The sequence below is a fragment of the Struthio camelus genome, chromosome 2 (genome assembly GCF_040807025.1).
Source record: "Struthio camelus isolate bStrCam1 chromosome 2, bStrCam1.hap1, whole genome shotgun sequence".
In the NCBI taxonomy this organism is placed as follows: Eukaryota; Metazoa; Chordata; class Aves; order Struthioniformes; family Struthionidae; genus Struthio; species Struthio camelus.
In genome coordinates, this window is record NC_090943.1 from 28,561,484 (window position 1) to 28,585,152 (window position 23,669).

The 23,669-nt window shown below is 41.6% G+C and overlaps 1 protein-coding gene across 13 annotated transcripts in view; it reads left to right on the plus strand.

The window, feature by feature from the left end:
• The first annotated feature begins 15,764 nt into the window (after window positions 1-15,764).
• The window catches only part of PPP1R9A (protein phosphatase 1 regulatory subunit 9A), a 160,682-nt gene continuing 152,777 nt past the window's right edge, over window positions 15,765-23,669 (plus strand). For 9 of the 13 annotated variants that reach the window (XM_068934880.1, XM_068934883.1, XM_068934884.1 and 6 more), the window contains exons 1-2: window positions 15,944-16,199; window positions 17,555-19,246. In XM_068934880.1, coding sequence (XP_068790981.1) covers window positions 17,780-19,246 — 1,467 coding nt within the window. In that variant the 5' untranslated portion in view covers window positions 15,944-16,199; window positions 17,555-17,779. Of the gene's footprint in view, window positions 15,861-15,943; window positions 16,200-16,397; window positions 16,490-17,554; window positions 19,247-23,669 lie in introns of those variants that run through there. The other 4 variants (XM_068934881.1, XM_068934891.1, XM_068934887.1 and 1 more) reach the window with 2 other exon arrangements.

Sequence of the window (23,669 nt, forward strand, 5' to 3'; positions counted from 1 at the left end):
ACTTGATTTTAGTTTTAGTTATTTTTAGTTTTTTAGAGCCTAAGTATTTCATTTGCACTTTTGTGTAATTATTTTGACTTCTATTTCATAAACATAAATAGAAAAAAGTATAACAGAATTTTTGTAATGGTGTTTGGAAATAGCTTTTTTCTTTTTATTTTGCTTTTTTTTGCAATTAGTTGAAATAATAGATCCTGAGGTAGAATAATTAATATTATTTCTGTATATATCATTTATCAAACATAGATATGAATAAAATTTGAATATAATGAAATTAAGAAACCTCATTTCTGTCTCTTAGCAGTAATTAGTATGTTACAAAAACAGAAGACAATTACTATATTTAAAAATCAAGACTCAAATTGAAAATTATTTTTCCTGAAACTTGTGGGTGGGGCTAAAGTGGAACGAGATGCTTACATTTGAAATAAATGTAAAAGGATGTTTTCCATATTAAAAAAAGTATTTTGAAATGATTGTAAGAAAAAAAACTAGTTGCATTACTAGCAGTATGATCAAGTGCAGCTGGAGAATATTTGGGATTGGTGAATTGTTACCCTCTATGTTTGAGTTACTTTATTTGAGCACCTTTATCCACGCACAAAGAGACCCTGCAAGCAGGATGTGTACAGTTTAAAAGTATAAAGCAGTATCCATTTTTTTTCCTGAATTCTAATACCAAATTTTCCAAGACAGATTTTAACATGTCTCTGTGTTTAACTACTGCCCTATGCAGGGCTCATGGTCAAGGGTAAACACAAGTGAAGAGTAATTGCCCTGTTTCTCACTCCTAGCAGAGTTTACTCACCTCTCAGTGCTTGACTGAGACAAGTGTTCACCCACTTCTTTAATGTACTACTAGCCATGTATAGTATGCCGTCCTAGATTTCCAGGAGGGAAGGGCATCACCAAATTTCTCTGTTGCTGAAATCAGTTGACTTAAAGTGAAGTTATGTCAGGAGAGAGACTGGTCCCTCTCCTATTTTTAGCATATTTTAAAGGCTTATTGTTTGTTGTCATAGATGTAGAGTATGGTAACAAGCCACCAAAAGCTAACATTCGTAGGCTGCGTAATGTGTTCCCCACCGCTCTGTGACCTAGGTACCTAACTGCTGACTGCAGATGTTATACAAGGTGACTATTAGAGGAGACACTGAAGACTATTATCACTGATGAATCATAAATCTCACGAACTTCTTATTCTTTTGGGAGAAAGAGACATCAGAACTGCTTCTTGAAGGTCTGGGTAGTGTGATGAGAGAGCATGTAGTGATAATCATATGGAAAAAATAGCAGAAATGGTGGTGGTTCCTAAACATCAGGTAGAAGAAAGCGTAACAAAAGACAGGGCTGATACAACTGACATTTCATCACAATGTGCCCTAATCAAACAGCATCGTTTCCTGGGAGATTGAACAATGCCGCATGCTTTTTAATCACGACTGAAGCTCTCTGCTGTTCTCATGAGTCCTCAAAAACCTGTCTAACTCAAGTGGGTGAGGATCAGCCCACCCATGACATACTGCTGTGGCTTTATCCTACATACAGTATATTACCAAAAATGTTATGTCTGCTGAGAACAAAACCCCCAAATGTGAGAAATGTGGGCAGCATTCCAAGAAAGTGGGCTTGTCTTCATGAGAAAATTATACTTAAAATCACACATTAAGTTGGTTAATTAATTTTAATTAGTCTAATCTACAGACCTGCATCAGAAACTGTTATTTCTTTGCAAATGTTACTGTTTTGCTTGCTGAAATAAGTGTTTTGCATAGATCAGTGTGCTGGTCTAACTGAATTGGTCTGAAATAGCATCTTAAATTTAAAGTGACTTTCTCTGGTAGGTGTGGTTATTACCATAGAGAAGACTCTGGTCTTCTTTACACTGGACTTTCAGTTCCTAGTGTTTATTATACAAATATAGGTGCTTTGGGAAAACCTTCACTGAAGCAATTTGCATCTTTTTCCCCCAAAGAGCACCCATATTTCTACTAAGCTAGCGAAAGACTTGTGCAGTCCTGGCCTCTGAAGCATAGCCATATCCTTCTCAAACGCACATCATAAGACTACGCTAGTGGAATTTTTTGATATGGTGCAAGTCAGAGTTAACAATACAGCCCTTTTTCAGTGAAAATCTTGGAAGAAAAATACTAGTGCAAAATTTGCTCTTGTAATGTGTACTATTGCAATGGAAGGCAAAGTTATCAGATAAATACATTTTTTCTTACCTATGCAAGAAAGGAATGTGTTCCCAGTAAGTAAACTAGGATCTAAGATTCTTTGGAGAAATACAAGCATCAACTGATTTATAATCATTATAATTTTATTTTCTATGTTCTTGCTCTCTGATTGCCAGTCATCTTTGTTTTATTGTATTTTACTATTTGAACTTCATTATGAAAAGAAAAGCTTGCAGAAGCTTTTAAGATGTAAAGAATTGGGTTAGAAAAGGACTATAAAGAATCTTGCAAGAGCTGCTGAAGAGAAGCTTGCTGCTGTGACATTCACATCTAAAGTCAATATGCTGGGGCAAGTTTTTATCTGCAAGGCTAGTCATTTTAAATAAATAAAAGAAAGTCTGATTCCCAGTGAAGGCCAGAGGCATTAAAGTAGAATCGTTTTAATGACCTAGCCAGACAGGTCTGTCAGGAAAGTCTTTATGTAACGTTGTATAAATCAATAATATTTTTTATTGCTTATTTAAAGGATGCAAGGTATGTTTTTATGTTACCTCTTCCAATTATGCCTGCCAAATACATTATACCCTACAGAAGCATTTGAGTTGGCTATTATACAGTTTGGCAAGAAATAGCTTAATGACCATTAAGTAATCTTTCACACAAGATGTCTGTGTTTTTGGAAGATGTTGATTCTATGAAATGCTAACCTGAAAGTGTAAGTAAGGATAGGTGAGAGGGGAATAGAGTGATTTTTGTGTTGAAATAGTTTGACTTCAACTTTCACCGTGGTGGGAAACAGCTCAAGAATTACAACGGCTCTCTATCATGATTCCAGCTACTGCTTGAACTCTTTCAATCTGTTTTTGTATTTTAAGTAGACCTTATAATGTGTATGACATGCACCAGGATTATGTTTACTAAGTAAGCATCAAGTGATAATGTTTGTATCTGAAGAAATATCAGGTCCTCCTCTGACCACATAATTTCGTGAGTTAAACTTACTCAGGTCCCTTTTTAAGGAAAGAAAGGCCTGTTGATTCTAGAGCAATTGGCGAGGCCAGGTCAGGAACGTGGAAAAGCAGCACCCAAGAAACAGATTAAGTGCGTATGATTCAGTATGTATGATTCAGTATGTTGGAAGCATAACATTTCCCAGGACTGATGTGTTCCTGGTTTCGCTGAAATTAAGGATGTCTTGCATTCTGTTGCTGTAGCGGAGGAATTAGGCTCCTGGGAAATCAAGAGATGCCCAGGTGATAGCCTAGTGAAGCTGCTGCAGAATTACACAAGCAATGCTGGCTTAGGCTAAAAGAGGATCTAGTCTAATAAGTGGGGTTACATTTTTGTCCTTGGTAACATGGCCGTGACTTTTACACAGCAGTCTGCGGGGGATTTATGCTGTGTCCGGACTTTTACACAGCAGTCTGCGGGGGATTTATGCTGTGTCCTTTTCAAGAGGCAAAATGTTCCCACAAGCGCTCACAGATGCTCCGTGAAGACTGAATGAGTCCCTGACTGTGTTTTGGGAGATTTGTACCACGATGTGTCAGGACTTCTTGACCTCTCAGAACAAAGGGCCTAGGGGAAAAATGCTCTGCTCACTTCCCTTCCTTGGCTACTTTTCCCTCCAAGGCCCTATGTACCTAACCCTTTTCTGTGTGCATGAGTAAAGAGAAAAGAACAATGCAGGGAGCCTTGCCCCCCGCCTTGTACAGTCAGGCAACGCTAGAGGCTCTTTACTTAAGGGGCACAGAGATGACCTCCTCCTTATTTTCGCAGTACAAACATGACATCCTAATGTGGAAGGCGCAGAAGCTGTTCCCATGCCACTCTCCCCTCTGCAGCCGAGTACAGCAAGACCGTTGTGGGTTGAAATAAGATTATACTTCAGGAAGCGCTCAGTAGTTAGCTTTCCCCTTGTGCGTTTAGTGTGAGCTGTGATTAGCTCAGCTGGGAAGTAGGGGGGAAAAGGTTCCTACATCAACCTACTATGAAGCAGAGTTCTTGTTGGTTGATGGCATTTTGCCACTATTCGGTAGCTATTTACATGGATGCAGCCCCAAGACAGAACTTGCGATTTAGGTCTCTATCCTTTTTCTGTTCAGTGAGTTTGAAAAAAGTTAAAACTTCGCTTACATGGACTTCACTGAATTTGTTTCTGCAGACTTGGCTAAACAAAGAAATAAATGCTTTAAAATTCACCAATTCTGTAACTTTCTACCGCTTGCCACTGGTTAAACATGCAGAATTTAAAGTGTGCATAAAAGTAATTATGGTATAGCCCAACAGTTAAGATTTCTGCTTTTTCAGAAAATATTAGCTTTCATCACTTTGTTACTTTGTACATTGTATTTTGCAGAATCAATTACACTTAAATAAGGCATGTAAAATAAATAGAAAAACAATTATCTCCTCCAAAAACAACCACAATCACTGGTAAGAGTTGTGGATAGTTTCCTAATTACCATGAATGTCTAATTTTAGAACATTTAAGGTAGTGTAGTCTGCAACAATTATTCTTTCTCTAAAATCAATGTCTATTTTATGATGAGATATGGTCTGATCAGTGGAATAGATGTTCTTAATCATAACTAAGATCACCATATGAACTTTGAAAACCTGAATCTTCTCCTTTGTGGCATCTGTTTTTCTTCTCCAATTTTGAGCCCTCCATGAAGAACAGAGACATTTTTGTATGTGTCCTCTTTAAAATTTCTTGTGTAAGAGATGAATCAGTTAGTGAAGAATTCATGACTCATATAACAAATTTCATGAACTTCCCCACCTATGTGGCTTGATCATACCCCCACTGACTTATCTGCTGGAGAACTTTCTGATTTCTTTAGCAAAAAATTATTTATTTACTTTTTGCTATTGCTGCAATCAAGAACTTTTTATTGACTTATTACTGAAATGCATCATAGTCAAGCTCAAGATTTCTAGGATTACAGTCTCTTGACTACTAGAATGACTGGTATGTATCATGGATAATCATATATTCTGTGGCACGAGTATTACAGATAGGTTTAATCTGAGAAATAGTGTGCATTTCTGTAACTATCAATAGCAGATGGTTGGATGTTTCAAGTTTATGCTTTGCTAGCCCACTAAAAATAAAACTGAGAAGGCAGACAGTTAAACAGAGCTACATGGTCAGTCGTCTCCATTACCAAACCAAACGCTTTACATCTACCAAGACAGTTTTGGGGGGAAGTGGAAAGAATGAAGGTGGGCAGTGGGGGGCCACCTTTGCACTTGTCAAAGTAGCAGAGGTCATTCGTTCTTGCAATAAGGTGGTTTGATAGAGCAAAGGTTTTAGTGAAAAAAATGGGGAAAAAAATAAAGGTACCAATCTAGAGACACTGAATCCCTGCAGTTCCTCCTAAGATTGTTTCCCAAGCTGCCATGGGACAGAAAGGATAAACGCCATGTGTAAATGTGGAAAACCATACGAGTTTGTTATGTTCTAATTAAGCCATTTTTTTCTAAAAACATATGTGTTTGAATAGACCTGTAAAATTGAAAAAAGGTGGGGCTGCTTGCACTTATGAAAGTACAGATTTTATGTCCAGCCTCTGTTTTGGCCATGACAGTGTTTTCTCTTTTCAGCTTCATAGTAACAGGAGATGCACGCTGTCCTTCGGAGGATGTTTTACTCACCCTTTTGTAAATTTCTGCTGAAGCCCGGTTTTACTCAGCATATTCAAAGAAATGTCCAAACAATAACATATACCTTTGTATTTCCTTAAAGTGTCTCCTTGTTCTCCTTCATCCCCTCACTATTCAAAGTTTGTTCCCATTTTTCATTCTATTGCCAACATATAGTTCTAGCTATTTAGTGAGTTTGTTGTTATGGCTACTCTATTTGTGAGCTGCACAAAAACTATTTAAAAGAAAAATACAAAATGTTTTAGGAGTTTAAGAGCAATAGGAAATGCTCCAGGCGGCAACCAGAAGGCCAGCCTAAAAATAAGTGCTTAAGCCTTATGTGTGTGTTGTCCATATTTCTACCCCGGCAGTAGAGGCTTAGAGTTCTAAAATTAATTTTCAAACAATCCAGGGCTCTCTGCAGCTTGAGACTTTTACAGTCGTTTCCTATTTCAGTGATCAGGGATGTTCAATATAGTCAGCAAGAAATTCACAGTTCTGTTTAACAGTCCGCAGTGTTACGGAATGTCCTATAATTTTTAAACACAATAAATTCAAGGAAGCTCTAGAATAATTTGATGGTTTAATAATCTTTATCCTAACAGAAGTAGAGTTTGGTGCCTTGGTATAATGCACATTTTGCAATAGTTAGGACAGCAGGATTTAATTCAGTGTTTTCCCTTTGCAATGGAAAAGATTTTTTCTATTTTTTTTTTTCTGGTAAGCTGCCTCAGACATGTTCTTAAACTCAATACAGTTAATTCACCAGACCAACCTAGCGTGCCCTCTGTTCTGACACTTACAAGATTTTTATATTTAGAATTCATGAGAAAATGCTCGTTAAGAAATAATCCATCCATGATAATGCCACCATCTGCTGTCCAAGGAGGAGGGAGAGGAATGAAACTAGGAAGAAAAAAAAAAAATCCTGAGCTCCCTTGCTTGGTGCACACTCCCTCCAGCAATCCACAAATCTGATTGAGGCATCTGCAGGGACTTGGCAGCTTTGCAATTGTGGGAAGTGAAAAATGATCGTAGTTAAACTTATGCCTAGCATTCTCTTATTTTTTACAGAGATAGTAAAATAGTAATGTGGTTCCAGTTTGTAGGCATGCATCTATGTATAGCTTTAGACGGCCTCTCCAGAGCACTCGCAATCTGCTTAGAACATCGTGCATGGGCGAACTGTGCTGGTGACTTTAGGCTGGAGCTGAACTCCCACTCTCTCAGCTGTTTCTGAAGGCTCGGTGCACTGTGTTCTTTTTCCTTCTCTGAATGGCACTGTGCATTACTAGTAGTAGCACCATGACTTACTACTACCTCATACTCTATTAAATATCCCTTTACTTTTTTCTTGAAGTGGAGTAGCAAAGGAGAAACAAGAATTTCTTTACTTGACAAAATTAGCCTTTTCACTACCTCTACGCTCTTGTAGAGCAGTTGTGCAATGCTGATACAATAGACTCTCAAAAGCAGGATACCAGGAAGATGTTGGTTCTCCCCCCTCCCACGCCCTTTCACTTACCCTTTCTTGATAACTTGTGCAGTTTTCGTCCTTAGAAAGCCCACTGTGCAATCGGGGAGGACCTCTGCCGTGCAAGCTACTCATTCCCTCATTGCTCAGCGTGAGCCTCCGCCTTCCTTTTGTTATTTAAAAGCTTCATTCCCTGTTCCAATTATCAGGCCGGCTGGAGCTCTTGGAGTACTAAGCAAAATTGTTTACAAACAGCTGGGATTTTCAGGACTGTCTGAATAGATGGTCTGTCTACCTCACAGCCCAGCCCAACTGGAGCTGGCGACTTCATGCCTGATAGGAAAGGAAGACACTGGAGAGAATATCCATGTTCTAGGCAGAATCCCTATAGAGATATAGGAAAATTTAGTCTTTATTTGTACTGGAATCTATATAACATCAAGACACAAAGCAGCTAGTGCGAAATTAAATTTGTGATTAATGCATTCCAGTATTTCATTCTTCATGTGCCGTTCCTTGCTAGCCTTATTTACATCATTATAGTAAAGGAGCAGTGGGAATCTTGAGCCTGCTGGTATAAAGGCATGGAGACATGCAGCTTCCTTATCTTCTTTTGTTTCAGAGGTAATCTCTTTACTCAAATGCATATTATACCCTATCTGAAAATTCCATTTATTTAAAAAAAAAAAAAGGTCAGGTTCTTTTGTTCCTCAGGTGCCCCTTACAACTTCCACCTTCTCAAATCTGACAGGTTGTTGGCAGTTTTGTACCCATCTGTATTTCCCTTATGCCTCCACCTCCTCACCATCTATTCCTAAACACTGTTTTCTGTTTCACGTGGCACAGCATGAAACTAATCCGGATTGCTGGGTACTAGGTCTAAACTAGCTTAGACCCTTGAAATCTCACTTTTCCTTCCTTTACCCTTTAAGCCCAACCCTCTCTCCCAATTTCTTTACAGCCGTTTTTCTTGCATGACAAGATCGTGCTTGGAGAAGTCAGTCATTTGTAAGAAGCATCTTATCTATAGAAATAGCAGCACAACGCAGAGGAAAAACTACTCATGCAACCTCATTTTAGAAGAGTTTTACCATAACTATTCTACTTGCTGAAACAGGTACAATTCTGCATCCTAATTCTTCTTGGTTCTGCGTCCCTTCCCATTCACTTGTTAAAGGCTCTGGATCTTGGTATGTTTGCTTCTATTAGGCTATCAGATGGCCTGCTTGAAGGACCTGCTTCTGCTGCCCAGATACTAGCATATGTAAATATTTCGGTCCAAGCCCTACTATCAGCTTATTTATGAAGTGATCTTAAGTTATTGTGCTTCCCTCTGTGTGGCTGCAGGCCTGAATGAAAGCAAATTGTCCCCCTTGACAGGGGCCACTGGAGCAGACAGTGGCCTCAGCCCTGTAGCCCTTCATCGCCTGCATCCTGTAGCTCTTCACTGTTGTTGCTATCAAGTCATTTCATGGTAAAGCTTCAAACAATGGGATCAGAACTAACGTGTTCTGTGGAAATGGATGGCATGGCTTGTGTGTAAACATATCTTTGCTTGGTAGCGAGAGTCCTTTTTGCCTCTAACTCAGGCAAAAATTCTCCCAGTGAACCAAGATCTGCTCACATCACAGATGGGACACCCATCCCTGGGCAGACCTGTTCCAACACTTGCTGGTAGAAATCATGGCTTCTACCCATCTAGAGGTGGGTGGCTTTGTCCCTCCTGAGATAGCGTGTGTTTCCTTTCTGGTACTGCTAGAAATAGTTGTCGCACCAGAGTGATGGTAAACAAACAACCGGCCTTCCAGAATGCAGCCCTTTTCTTGCAGGAGAGGAAGTGGAGGCGTTCCAAATAATGGAAGTTTTCCTTTTCCCTGTATCTTGTGCTCCTTTTCGTTTGCACTTACTCAGCATGTCAACTGAATTTTTATTAAAGAAGCAAAGTCATTTTGTCAGTGGTCTCATTCTTATTTTGGATTTAGTCCCTGACTTAAACATCGCTGAAATGACAAGAGGTCCCTCTGGTCTAATGATGCACCTTCGCGTATACACTTACGTAACTAATGGAACATAACTCTTCGGAACAATAGAAAACTCCATATTTTTTCACTCTAAATTGTTTCACAAAATACATTGAAACACATCTGCCACATGTGAGGTGTTGCCTCTTCCATCCAATAGGGAGAGCCAAAGAGCTTCTCTTCAGTGACCTCGATATTTGCATTTTAAGATTTTTTTATATTATACTCCCAAAAGTTTAAGATTAGACCTGTTGTTTGAGGTGTAGAGTTGCAATCTTTCCGTGGCTTAATAGCTTTGCTGGTGCAAAGCTGGCTCCCATTATAGCAGTTATTCTTGCATATTTGTGTCTTAGGCAATGGCCTTCTTCAGTAGAGTTCCTGAAAAGCTGTCTTTTACGACTAACACAATTTCTTGTTCTGTTTTATGCAAATGTTGATGTCATCCTATTCTTCTATAATTCTATACTGTTTATGTGACCATTCCTTCGCTTTCTTAAAGATGTCATTGTAAATTTACAGACTTTGCTATGTTAATGCTTATCTTTTCGTTTTTAAACTTGATGCCAGTGTTCTCTTTTTTTAACGGTATGATAAAGTGGTTACCCTTCTTGACTTCTTTTCTGCTTTACACAAATGCTTTTATTATTAGTACAGAACTCTTACTTACAGATGTCTCTAATTGGTAACTTGGATTTCAATACCATTAAATAATGAAAATAGTTTCTGTACACATTGCTGCACAATGATGTGTTTCTCTGTACCGGCAAAGCGTACAGCTCTTCCAAATTAACTGAATGTTTTTAGCTGGCCTAGTAGCTGATGCCATATAGAACACAGTAATTAAATATTTACTTGCTCTTGTGCACTAAATTAAACTGATTAACAAATCTAGCTTTGAGAGCAAATTTTTCCTGTGGGTATTTTACCAAGGTAGTACTTTTCACCTATCAGTGGAGAGAAAAGCAATCAAAGTATGTGGCAAGTAACCAAAACCTAGTTTTGTTGTACGTTCTGTAAATGACAGATTACTATTTTCAGCTAAGCAGCTGTTTTCTCATTTGTATTTATTTTAATTACTTTTTTTTAAGGAAAAGGGAGAAGCAAATTCCACTAACGCAGTCATAACAGGTCTACATCTATGTTACCAGCAGGGTTTGAACCACAGACTATTACGATGTGAGCTCAATGACAGGCATAGTCATCAGCTTCAGGGTGGAGCAACCTAGACAAGTATTTCCCCGACATGCCAATGTATTGCACACTGCAAGACAGCGCTAGTGTGCTGTATTTCATGATTTCTGGCTTCTATATCTTTCACTGAGGAATCATTTGTTTTTGTCTCCAGAGCGGGAGTACAAGCTCCGAAGTGCCACCAAGTACAAATGGTCAGTCATTTGGAAAAGGTGAAGGCAGAACTTGCTGTCTTACATCTTTCTCATGGCACAGAACACTACTTGATTTGGCAAGGTGGTGAACTCGGCAATCACATTTGCTTGTGTGTTATGTACTGACAGTATCAAGTACACTTTTTAGGTCTGAACATCAAATACATTCCTCCCTCTTCTCCTAGTTTTCCCCTGGCTCATTAAATGTGCTTTCCTTAAGAGTAATAGTGGATATTTACTGCACAATAAATACACTGGAGATAATGCTTTTGCACAGACTGGCAGACCCTGTTAATTTCTGTATTCCCGATTCTGGCTATTGAGAGTAATTTTCTTTTCAACAGAAAATGTGTGTTATAGAAAGTTTTGCTATAATAAAGTATTTATTAATGGTTAATACTATTATGAGATTCCCAACTTTCTACTTTAGATCCAACCATGAAAAATACAACTTCCATATTTATACAGTTAACAGGGAATATATCTCATGCAAATTTGAGGTGTTCTGCTTTGGAATAGTTGAAGTACTAACTTTTCTGACTTTAAATCTTTCTTACTGATGTTGGGATGGAGAGAGAGTTCTCTGTACCACGTATCTACATATGATATCATCTGATGAATCAGATGACTGTGATAGGTACCATTCACCTAGGAATATCTTACTTATTCTGTCAACTAATCGAGGTTAAAGAATGTTTCCTAACATTTTCCCCTCCTGAAGAGCTTAACATTAAATATGTGTTTTGCCAGGGTTTGATTCTTACTAAAAATTTGCATTAGAGTGAACATTTAGTCTTTTCATTTCCTATTTTCTGCAACTAGCTGACATCCTTCTAATTAGGCTGGTAGCTGATGATTGTCTATGTTGTGCTAAAAAACAGAGTTCAGTGTTGAGGGCCAGTGACAGAAGGCTAATGAAATACAGCTCTTTCAACCATTTCTAGCTTTCTATTTTAGCAAAGGCAGTAGTTCAATGTAATTAGTTGTATGTAGTGTGCAACGCTTTTCCTTTTTGAAAAATACTTTCCCATTTTCTTTACTAGCCATAACCGTGCGTTATTTGAACACCTTAAAGTAGAATGTTTAAGAATGGATGTGACAGTATTCTTACAGTAACTCAGAAAGGGATATTGCTGTTCTGAGCTTAGGCCCTCATGATGCTAATATTTGCTTTTCTGTTAAATTGTTAAAACATGAAGTCTTGTTATCATTGCCAGAGCTTCTTTCTTCAGATTTTACAGGACAAAGTCCCCTTTTAGACACTGTTCTTGAGCTTTCAAGTAATTTGATGTTCTGTGTGAAAACAGCACAACCTTCTGAAATTGCCAAATGAGTGATACTAATGAGCTCCCATTTTTAACTATTAATGTCTTCCTGTGGAAGAGATTACAGTCAGAAGAATTACACTCACTGCAACAACAGATTTATAATATTTGAAACTAAATGTTATCAACTCATTATTATAGCTGTGATTGTTGTTTATTTTAGTCTCATGCTACTCTGGTACAGATGGATCCCTAAGTCACCTTATCTTCCAAAATGTTTATATCTCTTTGTTCAGACAAGTTATTTTTCTTTAAATTAGATTATGTAAAAAGAATTCATATTCTCTAACTGGCTGAGAGTGAACGATAAAACTCAGTTCTGCTTATGCTGTGATATGTCTAAAGAAAAAAAACCTCCTTCTCCTCTGCAGTGGTTTGATGGGGCAGCAGATAGACACTTTCTTAGCTGACGATCAGAATAGGTAAATAGTTTCCATTTCTACGTGTATGTACAGATACTGTCTTCCAAGGCTTGAAAGAAGTTGACAAGAGAAAGATGACAGGATGACTTTCTTCTTTTTCCCGGGCCGTGCGGAGAAACTTGCATTACCGCTCTGCTGTGTGAATATATTGCTAATCTCAGTAAATGAGTATCTTTGAAGCACAAGTGTCACTCAGAACAACCCATCAATGACATCCAGATAGTTACGTTCATAAGTAAACATAATCCACACATGAAATGAATGGAAAATTGATTATTTTAAGCCTTGGAGTACTGCATCAAAACTGGTTTAAAAAGAGACTGAGTAAAATTTAAAGTGATGCTGTCAGGTTAAACGACTTGGGTCTCTCTTCCTGTCGTATGTGCACATTCAGAATCATGTGAATGGAGCTGTTGCTCTGGTGCCGTAAAATGACAGCCACGCTCTACCCTATGTAACTATTCAACTGAACAGATCTGAAACTTGCGTTGGTTTGGGAGCAGAGTAGTTCCGTAACTTCAGTGAAGTTATTGAGTTTATCCTAATGTAATAAGGAGAAACTTGGTCTCTTATCTTCCCCAGAGTGTGCTGTGCAGTGTTTTAATGTTGCTTAGGAATTAACAGAAATGTCAATCATGCTTTAACAGAGCCTAAAAATACCTTCTAGTCAAATGGATTGACACAGAAATACTAAAAATGTAAAAGGATCCACAATTCTTGTGGATTTTTATAGTTAGTTGCATGGCCATGCTCATGTATGAGGAGTCTCTCCTGGAAGGTGACATACTAATCAAAACAAGATACATTTTATTATTCTAGAGACTGTATAATACTGTTGGTTTAACATAGGCACTGTGTAAATAAGGACGTAGAATGAAGAGTTTTCGTGAGTGACTAATAAGTTTGAATATCTTAGATGTCAGTAGCCAAAATCAGATCCCCTAAATAAGGTCCAAACTATCTCTGAGCAGCTAAAATTACCAGTAGTTGCCACAAATCTTGGCAGTTGTCAGCATGAGGTGGTGTTGAGAGAACATAAAATTATTTAAAATGGCTTTGTGTTAGCTTCTGTGTCAGAGGCAGGCAGAGTCCTCTTTAACTGCTATGCAATCTACTTAAAAGACATTAAAGTAGAACATAAATGTAATTATAACCTTTCTCAGCGTGAAAAGCTTGAGGTTTCTTGTGTGCTTGATCTGTCAGCAAGTTGCTCCATCAGAGTACGTCATCTCATTCCCTTGTTTTCTACTGAAGTATAATATATGGATTGCATTATCCGGCCATAAAATAACACAAATGTTTTCCTGGATAGATTATTTAAAAAATATATTAATGGGGGGGGGCAGGAGTGCCAATTTTGCTTGAAATTTTTCTGTTAGATAAAAGATTTAAGTAATAATTACAGCTTTGAATATGTGCCACGTAGATACAGTACTGGGTAACTTCTTAATTATTTTCACAGGTGCTAATTACTCTCTTTAAAATTGCTTTAGTTGTTTCATCTCATTTAATGTTGTGTCACCTTTTTTCTTGTGGTAAAATGTGAATTATAAAACTCTTCCATATACATCTCTAGTAAGGACATAGTAAGTTCTTTAACGATTCTGCATGCTTAGTCTAAATTCACAAAATAAAACATTTACATTTCTGCTTTATGTCGCTATTCATTGCTGTTCTCTGTGGAGGGAAAATAAAGGAGACTTGAAGTTCTCTTAACGTATTTTTATCTTCAGAAGTCAAGCAGCTCTCTTAAGTATTCTTATGGTTTTATTTCCACAAAATGATACTAATAGAAAGACACTGTCAAATATGTTGGGCCTCAGATCTGGTATGTTATTTGATGTTAACAATTTAATAGTGAATATCCTGGTTAGTTGTAGCCTTTCTAGTCCTCGCGCAGGGAAACAGCTGTAGGAATCCTCAGCAGAAGAAGCTGTGAAGCAGCAGTTGTTCCATCATCCTTCTGCTTTAGGATACTGTCTCAGAAGTGAAGTTTTCTGCAACTGCTTTTGAAGTTCGGGTATCTATATCCTCAGTCATTACTTACCTCCTGTGATCTCCCTTTCTCCCTGCTGTGCTGCAGCGCTTTGGCATGGTAATGCTGAGCAGCCTTTAGGGCATGCAGCATGCCCCCCCCCCCCCCCCCCCCCACACTCCGTGCTGCGAGCCTCACCTGCCAATAGCCTGAGTGGAAGCCACGCAAAGCATCAGGACAGGCTTCTTCCCAGCGGTGGAAAAAACGCTGTTTAAATGTTCTCGCTTCTGATTCTGCCCTTTAGCATACATTCTTACGGAAATATTCTTTTTCAAGGTGTTTTAAAAGACTGGAATTTTTTTCCCAGTGGGTATTAATGTGTTAGATATTTAAACTCTATTGAGGCAAATATTCCGAGTTGTACCCTTGGTGCAAATGAGAAGACCGACATCTGCACATACCTAGAATGGTATATGGTACACGTGGCTTCTGTCTCATTAAAACTAATGAATTACGTTTGTAAAGCTGTCTACCTTACACCTTTATTTTCAGTCACTTGTATCTTGATTCTGTATACATAATAATGATTTTTCAGTATTTGCAATGTACATCCTCGGGCCATTTCTTGGACGTTTATGCAATTAGTTTAATGAACTTTGCTTGGAGGTTGCTGTGGGATTAGGAGTCACTACCGTCTTGGCTTGCCAATTTTACAGATTCCGTAGAGATCGCGCGCTCCGCAGTTAAGTTTTCTTACTCACTGTTTAAAGCCAAAACATGTTTGTGGCAAATTCACCTAGCTAACAAAACAACGGGAGAAAGCTGGTTGCGGTTATACTGTGTAAGTACAGTAATCTCCTGTCATCCTGCCTCCCTTTCGGCAATTGCCAGAACAAGTCACGTTTACGAGAGTTGTTTAGTGGTTTGTCTGGATTTGTTAGCAGTGCATTACTCGTTTAGGTAGGCTGTGTTACATGCCTTATTTTTTAAGAGCTAGGGCGGGAGCCTGCAAGCCCCGCTCCGCGGCGGAGTCGCGGCGCGCTCGGCTCGGCGCCGCGCCGCCCCCGCGCTCCCTGGCCGCCGCCGCCGGCACCGTGCCCCGCTCCGGCCGAGCCGCCCCGCCGCGCACCCCGCTCTCCTCCGCGGGAACGGGCGGGAGGCGGCGATCGCCAGCGCTGCGGACCCGGTTACCGAGCCGCTTCCTCCGGCCGGGGGAAAACCCGCCGTCCCCGGGCTGGAGAAGCCGGGCGAGCGGAGCCGGGCGCTGCGGCCCGCGGGCAGGCGGCGCCCGGGGCGCGGCGGGGCGGGCTGGGCGGGCCGCTGCGGCCGGGGCCCGGCCTCTGCCGCTCCGCGCCGCCCGCCTCGGGCCGGGCTGCGGCGGGAGCGCGGCCCGCCCGCGGCGGAACAGACCATTGCGGCTGGCCGAAGAGGTGAGGCACCTGTCACCCGCCGGCTGCCGGCGGCCCCAGAGCGGCGGCCGCGCCGCGCCGTGCCGTGCCGTGCCGGAGGGGGCGGGAGCGGGGCTGCGGCGGGGCGCGGCGGCTCGCCTCCTCCCCCGCGCCGCGCCGCGCCGCGCCGCGGGTGTGTGCGCGGAGCCGTGTCGGTGCCCCAACCGCCGCCGCCGCCGCCGCCTGCAATGGCGTTGAGGCGCCGCGGCGGTTGGTGCCTCCTGTCAGGCGGGTGGCGGCAGCGGCCGTTCTCCACGGAGGCGCCGAGCAGCCGGCGGCCGCAGGAGGAGCGGGGGCCGCGCTGAGGCGGGAGGCTGGCGGGTAAGGAAGCGTGCGCGCCGCGGGGAAGGCGCGGAGGAGCCGCCGCAAGGGGCTTTTGTTCCCTGGCGCCCGGCAGGCACAGCCGGGCCCGGCCGCGCCGCGCCGGGGCTGCCGCCCGCGCAGCCCTGCCCGCCGCAAGGTGCTGCCGCCCGCGGCCCGCGCCTTCCAGCCTGCGCGTCGCGGCGCTGCCCTCGGCGCTTTTAAGTTTATTTCCTCCCGCGCCCTTTCCCGCGAGCCGCCAGCGCGGCGGATGTCGCCGGGAGGGCGAGGATAGGGGGCGACTGGCGCAGGTACGCGGGACGGCTGGGCTCCGCTCCGGCCGTTGGCGCGTGCCGCTCCCGGCCGTTGGAGGCCGCGCGCCGCCGCCGCCCCTCAGCTCGGAGCCGCCGCGCCCTGCCCGGCCCGGATCCGCGGCGCGGCCGGGTGCGTTTCGCAGCGCGTTGTGCTGCATCGCCCAACGTGATGTGGCTTCGCCTTGCCGGGGTGGGGGGGGGCAGGGGAGGTGTGTGCGCGTGTGTGCGCCCCCCGGCGCGGTCCGGCCGCCCCGCGCAGCGCGCCGAGCGGGCGCCGAGGCGTTTGGCCGGCCGTGTGGCGCTGCGCGGGGCCCGGCGGCCGCGGGGCCCCCGGGGCCGATCCTGCCGGCAGCTGCCCGCGGGCGGCTGGCGGGGCGCTCCCCTGCGCCCTGCGGCGCTGGCGGCACTGCCGGCGGCCAGGGACAACTTTTCCTAACTAGGTTTCACTTTCTTTGCTGTTTGAGCTGAGAGCGTTAGCTGTGGGTGCAATTTTTCTGTTTCGCTCGAGCTCCTGTTTCATTTTGGAGCAGTCTTTCTGAGTGTGTTATTTGAGAGGGTATTTCTACCATTATGTTTCCCTGAGAGAAGAAGGGTTATCTTGCAGTGCCTCGGGGAAGCAGAACCATCGTGTTTGCATCGAGTTATTTTAGGGTCACATATAAGACACTCGGAGGGTTGTGGGGTTTTTTTGATTCTGCTTTTCTCTTGTCGCTGAGGAAGAGTTTGGTACGATAAAAGTAGTGGTATTTCTCTTGTCGCCTTGTTTTTCCTTTGCATGTTTGTGACGTGATACATCTTTGTGAACAGTTAGACATGATAATCCATGCTTTCACTATGGAGTGATGTTAGAGTTATTTTATAAATTTGCCAATTGTTCAGCAATCAGTTTGAAAAAAACTGTAATTACTTACAAGTGTTCATATGTTTGTGTGCTGCTGGGTTGTATTTTTTCCTTGTTTTGTAAATGTAATTTCAAATAACTATATAAAGGGAAAGTGTCATTTAGATTTAAGGAAGTACAAGTGCATGACATGATTCAGAAAGCCTTACTTTCTGTTGCAGGTTACATCTACGTTTGTTCCCAAAAGCCCTCCTCGGTCTTGCTGCTTTGTCACAATTGACTCCATATGTTTAGATATTTGCCTCCAGATCTTCTGTCAGGCACGGCCCTGCCGAAGAGCAGTGCTGCCTAAGAAACGCTTCTCAACCAGAATCTCAGTTGTAACAGGTTGCTGAGAGTGGTACCTCCGTAATTATGTAAGGTGGTTTTGCACTCCTGAAGTAAACATGATAAAAACAGAGTCTTCAGGAGAAAGATCAACCCTCCGAAGTGCCTCTCCTCACAGGAATGCTTACAGAACTGAGTTCCAGGCGCTGAAAAGCACCTTTGACAAACCGAAATCAGATGGAGACCAAAAAACGAAAGAGGAAGGAGAGGCCTCCCAGAGCAGGGGGAGGAAGTATGGCTCAAATGTCAATAGGATTAAGAACTTATTTATGCAGATGGGCATGGAGCCCACTGAAAGTGCTGGAGTTACCCCTAAAACAAGGGGAAAGGGTGGCCCACCATCACCTCAGAGGCGAATTAGGCCCAAAGAATTTGTAGAAAAAACGGATGGTTCCATTGTAAAATTGGAATCTTCTGTTTCAGAAAGGATTAGTAGATTTGATACTATCCATGATGGCCCTTCTTATTCTAAGTTTACTGAAACTCGAAAGATGTTTGAGCGAAATGCTCATGAAATGGGACATTCCAATCGCTATTCCCCAAAGAAAGAGAAAGTGGTTTCCAGCGAGCTTCCGGATGAGTGGTGCAGCTCTAAATCTCACAGAGGCAGCACTGATTCATTGGACAGTCTTAGCCCAAGGACAGAGACTGTCTCTCCAACTGTGAGTCAGCTCAGTGCAGTTTTTGAAAACACTGACTCACACAACGTAATTGTTTTAGAAAAGTCAGAGAACAATGAAGAATACTCTGTAACTGGTCACTATCCACTAAATCTGTCTTCTACCGTTGCAAGTATCTCCTCCCCTGTTGCAAACCTTGAGGGGTTCAGTCCTTTGAAAGATGCCGGCACGTGGTCTCCGCCAGCCAAACAAAGTACAAGCTTGGCATCCGTTGAGAACTCTCAGCAAAATAGCACACCTTCCCCATCAAGGCAGAAAACGTCTATAGGCACTTCATCGGGTTCAAAACCAACTGAAGAAATAAAAAAGAAAACGGAGGCAAGTGCTGATTCTGTTGATAGCTGTGTGGTGAGTCCACAGGATTTGGTCAATGCACCTGACAGTGAAAGGTCTGTGGACAGTTGTGCTAGGCATAAGTCAAAAACAGACACGGAAGTTTTGTTGCGACAAAAGGAACGATCAGAAAATGCAGAGGGTATCTTTGATAGGCCTGAAGCTTCAGAAATACCAAGAAATTTGGTGTCAGGTGGTGATTTTGCAGCAGATGCCGTTTCAGATGCTGCAGAGTCCCATTTTGATGAGACAGGTGAAAAGGAGGTAAATGAAGATGTGAGCAATTTCCAGAGTTCCCATGTGTACATGCACTCTGACTACAACGTATATAGGGTACGATCGAGGTATAATTCTGACTGGGGAGAGACTGGTACAGAACAGGATGATCAGGATGACAGTGATGAGGATAACTGTTATGAACCTGATATGGAATACTCCGAAATTAATGGATTGCCAGATGAAGATGAAATCCCAGCCAACAGAAAAATACAGTTTAGCCGTGCTCCAATTAAGGTAAAGTTTCCTGCATTTATTTTTTGCGATTTGGTTCATTTTTAAATGCAGCTTTGTTTGAAGCAGATTTTGACGGTTGTCTCTGAAAAGATTGCAGAGCATCTTCAGATGCTCATTTCTGTTACAGTCAGCCAGTGAGCATAACCCCAAGTGATGCAAGGGAGATGAGCTCTGAAGAACTTTGATTATTTCCTAGCATACCTTATGGCTGATGAAGCTAGCAGAAATGAGAATGACAGCTAGGTTTGCAAAGTTTTGAAATTGTGACATGCATGTTTTGATTTATATGGCTATGAATTATAATCCCATGTGAAATGTAGAAGTGGGTATTTGGTGGCCTTAACGCTTGTTGTGTTTTCATTTGAAATTGTAACTTCTTTAGTTTGGTTGGCCTCTCTTACTTTAACTTGCCTCAGATGTTCTTTAAAGTTACTATATTGAAGCACCGTGTCACGAATTACAATGTGCTACTGAAGAGTGTTTTTGTCTCACTAATAGAAGACCGTTAATATTCTATATCTGAATCAATATAATCTTTTCTAATACTATCTTCACTATTCAAACTTGTTCATACCTTTATGTATGTTTAGTATATGTCAGTTTAAGAGGCTACTGAAAGGTAAAAGATGTCATACTGAACAAACGGTGGGTTTCTTGCAGAGTTTTTTGGGTTTGCTTTTAAGTACCTTGAAATTGTAGCTAAGAATGTGGACTGCTCCAGGTATTTCAGCATGGGACGGAATAACTAGTGTAGTGTTTTGCTATACCAGCATTTCACAGCTGAGTCTCAGGGTTAAGTATAAAAGTATTTTACTTTCGAGCTGTTTAATACACGTGGTCTCAATGAACATTGCAAAAGCATAGTCATTTTTCCAGAAATGACTGTTGAAAGAGCCGCATACAGTGGAGTACTTGAAATCTAAATATTCTGAAATTAAAAATCTGAAAATGAAATTGACTTTGTTTTCATTTCATGAGTTTAGGTAATCAGAATTCTTTAACTGAAAGAAGTTTCACTATCAAACTTGAGGTAATGTCCCTTATAAAATTTGTGTTTACGTCATCGGTGGTTTAAGTTAGGGTAAGATGTACTTTTATCAGGAAATCTTAATCTGAATGAAATAACCAGGTTTTTACATCTGTTTATTCCGGGGGGGTGGGGGGGGGGGAAAGTTGCCTTCTGTTCTTCATGCTGTTAAAAGACCATTTTTACACTGAAACAAAATATTCAGAGCCAAGATTATGGATTTTTGCTTTTGTTACTGTTTTATTCAGGCTTGCGTCACTGGCCAAAAATTTTAACAGTGTTTGTGCCCCTTCTAGATTATTCCCATAATTACGCTAACCAAATTTTTTTAAGTTTTCTTGGAGATGAAGTAGCGAGAACTTTTATTACAAGGATTATCGAAGGCCTTTTTTTCCTCTCCCAGGCTGTGCTAACAGGCAAGATGACTCTTCCGTTTTCTCAAAGTCTACTGATTATGTGCAGAAGTTTCTTTAATAGTATTTAACATGGTTCCAGCATATAGGAATTCTGAAAGTGACTATACTGATGTTATTCTTGAAATGGTAGAATTTTTTTAATGCTTTTTGTGAAAGATAAAACCGTGACGTTATTACTTCAGCATATTGCTATGGTCTGTGATCAGGCTGTTTTTGCTCAAAAGAATGAGACAGTTGTGCTAGGTGCTTTAAGTGTATTCTCTCTGAATTATTATTTAGTTATAAACCTTTTCCTTCTCAAAGTTTTCTTGCTGCGTTCGGTTCGCATTACATGTTGTGAAGTAATAATTATAGTCTATCGGAAAAAGCACCCAAAAGTCATGTGTATAAACAATAAAAGACTACGTTTCTCGTCGTTTTTTGGAATAAAGTACTCTTAACAGGCTTACCCAAAGTAAAATAAATATTGTTTTAATTATTTTAGCATCTTCACTGTCCATTGTAGATAGTAGGAAAAATTGAGTAAAAGCTGAATTTAGGGAACAGTGTAGAAGAGAAGGTGATTTTGGAGATCCCCATGTGACTGCTTTTTGTCTTGTCCACATCGAATGTGTGCAGTGTGTCAGTCATGTGGGAAAAACAGAAGTGAGACCATGTGGAGGACTTCTACTAAGAGAGGAAGAACTGCAGCAAAAGTTGTGGAAAATTTGCAGCTGCTAGTTTAGCCTTCCTCTCTGTAATTCCCTCGGCAATGCCAAACAGCGTAAACCCGGGCAGGCTGCCAGTGGCATCAGGTCACTGCCCGGTCAGCTCACAGTGGGCAGAGACCCAAGGGACGGGGAGCTGGAGAACCCCCCCGGGGATCCTTAGGAACTTGGGATTCCCTGGGCTCACGGCATTACCTCTTTGACAGCCTTGCTAATTTGGCACACCACGAGGAGCTAATGACAAATTTTGCCAAGCAGTTTCTGCCCGGCAATATGTATCAGTGGTTGGTTTGCAGGGCATGAAGGACTTGCGTTCTGCACTCTCTCACAGTTTTAGCTTATGAGCTTATCAAATCGTTTACTTTACTCATCTGCTGTATGGGGTTGCTAACTGAATATATAACAATTGTTGAAGAATTTTTCTGCTCTAGGCAATTTATGCATAGCTTATTTCATTAATACTTTTCTGAAACCTCACCCCATGGTTATGTAGCTTATCTGAGAGAGAGGAAAATACAGAGCAATGTAGTAGTATTTTCCATATGGTTGAAAATTGATCCTCTGTTAAAATGAAGTAATTTTTACTTATCAGCTCGGTTAGATAGCAGTGTTAAAAGTCCAATCCAAACAGTTGAACACTCCAGAAGTTTAGTGCTGAGTTTTCACAGTATCATCTCTCTGCTCCTCTTCCACATTAATTACCAAAATTAGATTTTTGAATTTGTAGCCAATGAAACGAGTGGGTAGTTATTGCCTTAAAGTTGTTACTTGAAGATCTTAACAGATTTAGTTAAATACCTTTGGACTGGTTATGGTTGAACCACTTTTTCAAGGGATTTTTCAAGTAGACATGCAGTAAATGTAATAAAAAGAGAGCTGAGACTGAAGAGCAAAAAGCTTTCGTTATCACCAGAGAGAATCCTCCCAGTTCCTTTAGGGCAGACTCTGTGGACTTTGGAAAGTAGTGAAGTCTGGCTAGAAGGATGAGTTAATAAATAAAATCTCATTCATCAAACAGATAAAGATTTCGCCCTGTTCATCATCTGAGCAGGAAAAACCACAGTTACTTAGAAATCTGCTCTAAGGAGAAGCACACAAGTAAATGGTTACAGGAAATTCTGCTCTTATACAAGCTGTAATTTTGCTATCACAGATCCCATGCTCCGTGGGCCATTTACTCAGCTCTAGGATTATGGGATTTGTTTGCTTATCTGATCTCTGTTGAAAATTAGTCTCTTGAGGCATACGCGACTGCCCAAAGGCCGTTGTTGGCTTAGGGAGTTTCTAGGTATTTGGAATGTCACGTCACTTAAGTAAGCAGTTGTACCTATTTTGGGGGGCTCAAGTCAACTTTGAAAAGTAAAAAACGGTCTGTGAGAGTGCGGACATGAGTCTGTATGTTGCTAAAGAAGGTATGTGCATGTTACAGTCTAAGTATTTGTATCACAGTTATGTTCAGCGGCTTCCATCAGCAGTGGTCCATTCTTGTGTCAAGGTATTCTGTATCTGCTCCGTGGTATAAGTGAACCTCTTCAAGGCAAAAGAAGAAGGAAAGAAGTTACATGAGTGTAATGAGAAGAAAAATACGGTCAAACGGCTTTGTCAGGATACTTTTCTACCAGGAACAGAAAAGGAACAGAAACTCTGTGATTTACTGGCTTTCTGTTGAGTTTTGCAGGATTTGCTGAGCGTTCAGTTCCGTGCTGCTGCCCAGACATTGCAGGCTCGTTGGCCAAGGTTTGCCAGCAATACACAATTCATTAGCTGAAGACTTTCCACGCTCTAGCAAATGGAAGTGTATTCATTATCCAAATTGTAGTCCTTTTTGAGCCATGCTCCCTCCATCCTGGCTGGAATTAGGATGGAGGATTAATGTGCACCTTTCTTCGTGTCCCAAGTCCAAAATGTCTGATACTTTAATAGCTGATGGTTGCATCTTCAATTACTGCCCTGTTTCTGATGCCAGGTTCACATTAAACCATTTAAAGATGTGTGCAGAAATCAGCATCTGCTACTGACCTTTCTTTTGCAACTTTCTGCTTTACTGACTTTGCCCTACACAATTGAGGGTGCTAGGGAGGAGAGCGTAGTATGTGATCAGACCCTATGGCTCCCAGGACAGAATTTGTTGCGGAAATAGGGGTTTTGGCCTAAAGGTACTGCTTCAGTCTTCAGAGTTCCCTGTAGCTTCCTTAGGGTGCAGAGGTGATGATATTTGCCTAATTGAGACCTCTCTGCATTTTGGGGGAGGTAGGAAAGGTAAGAAAGGGAAA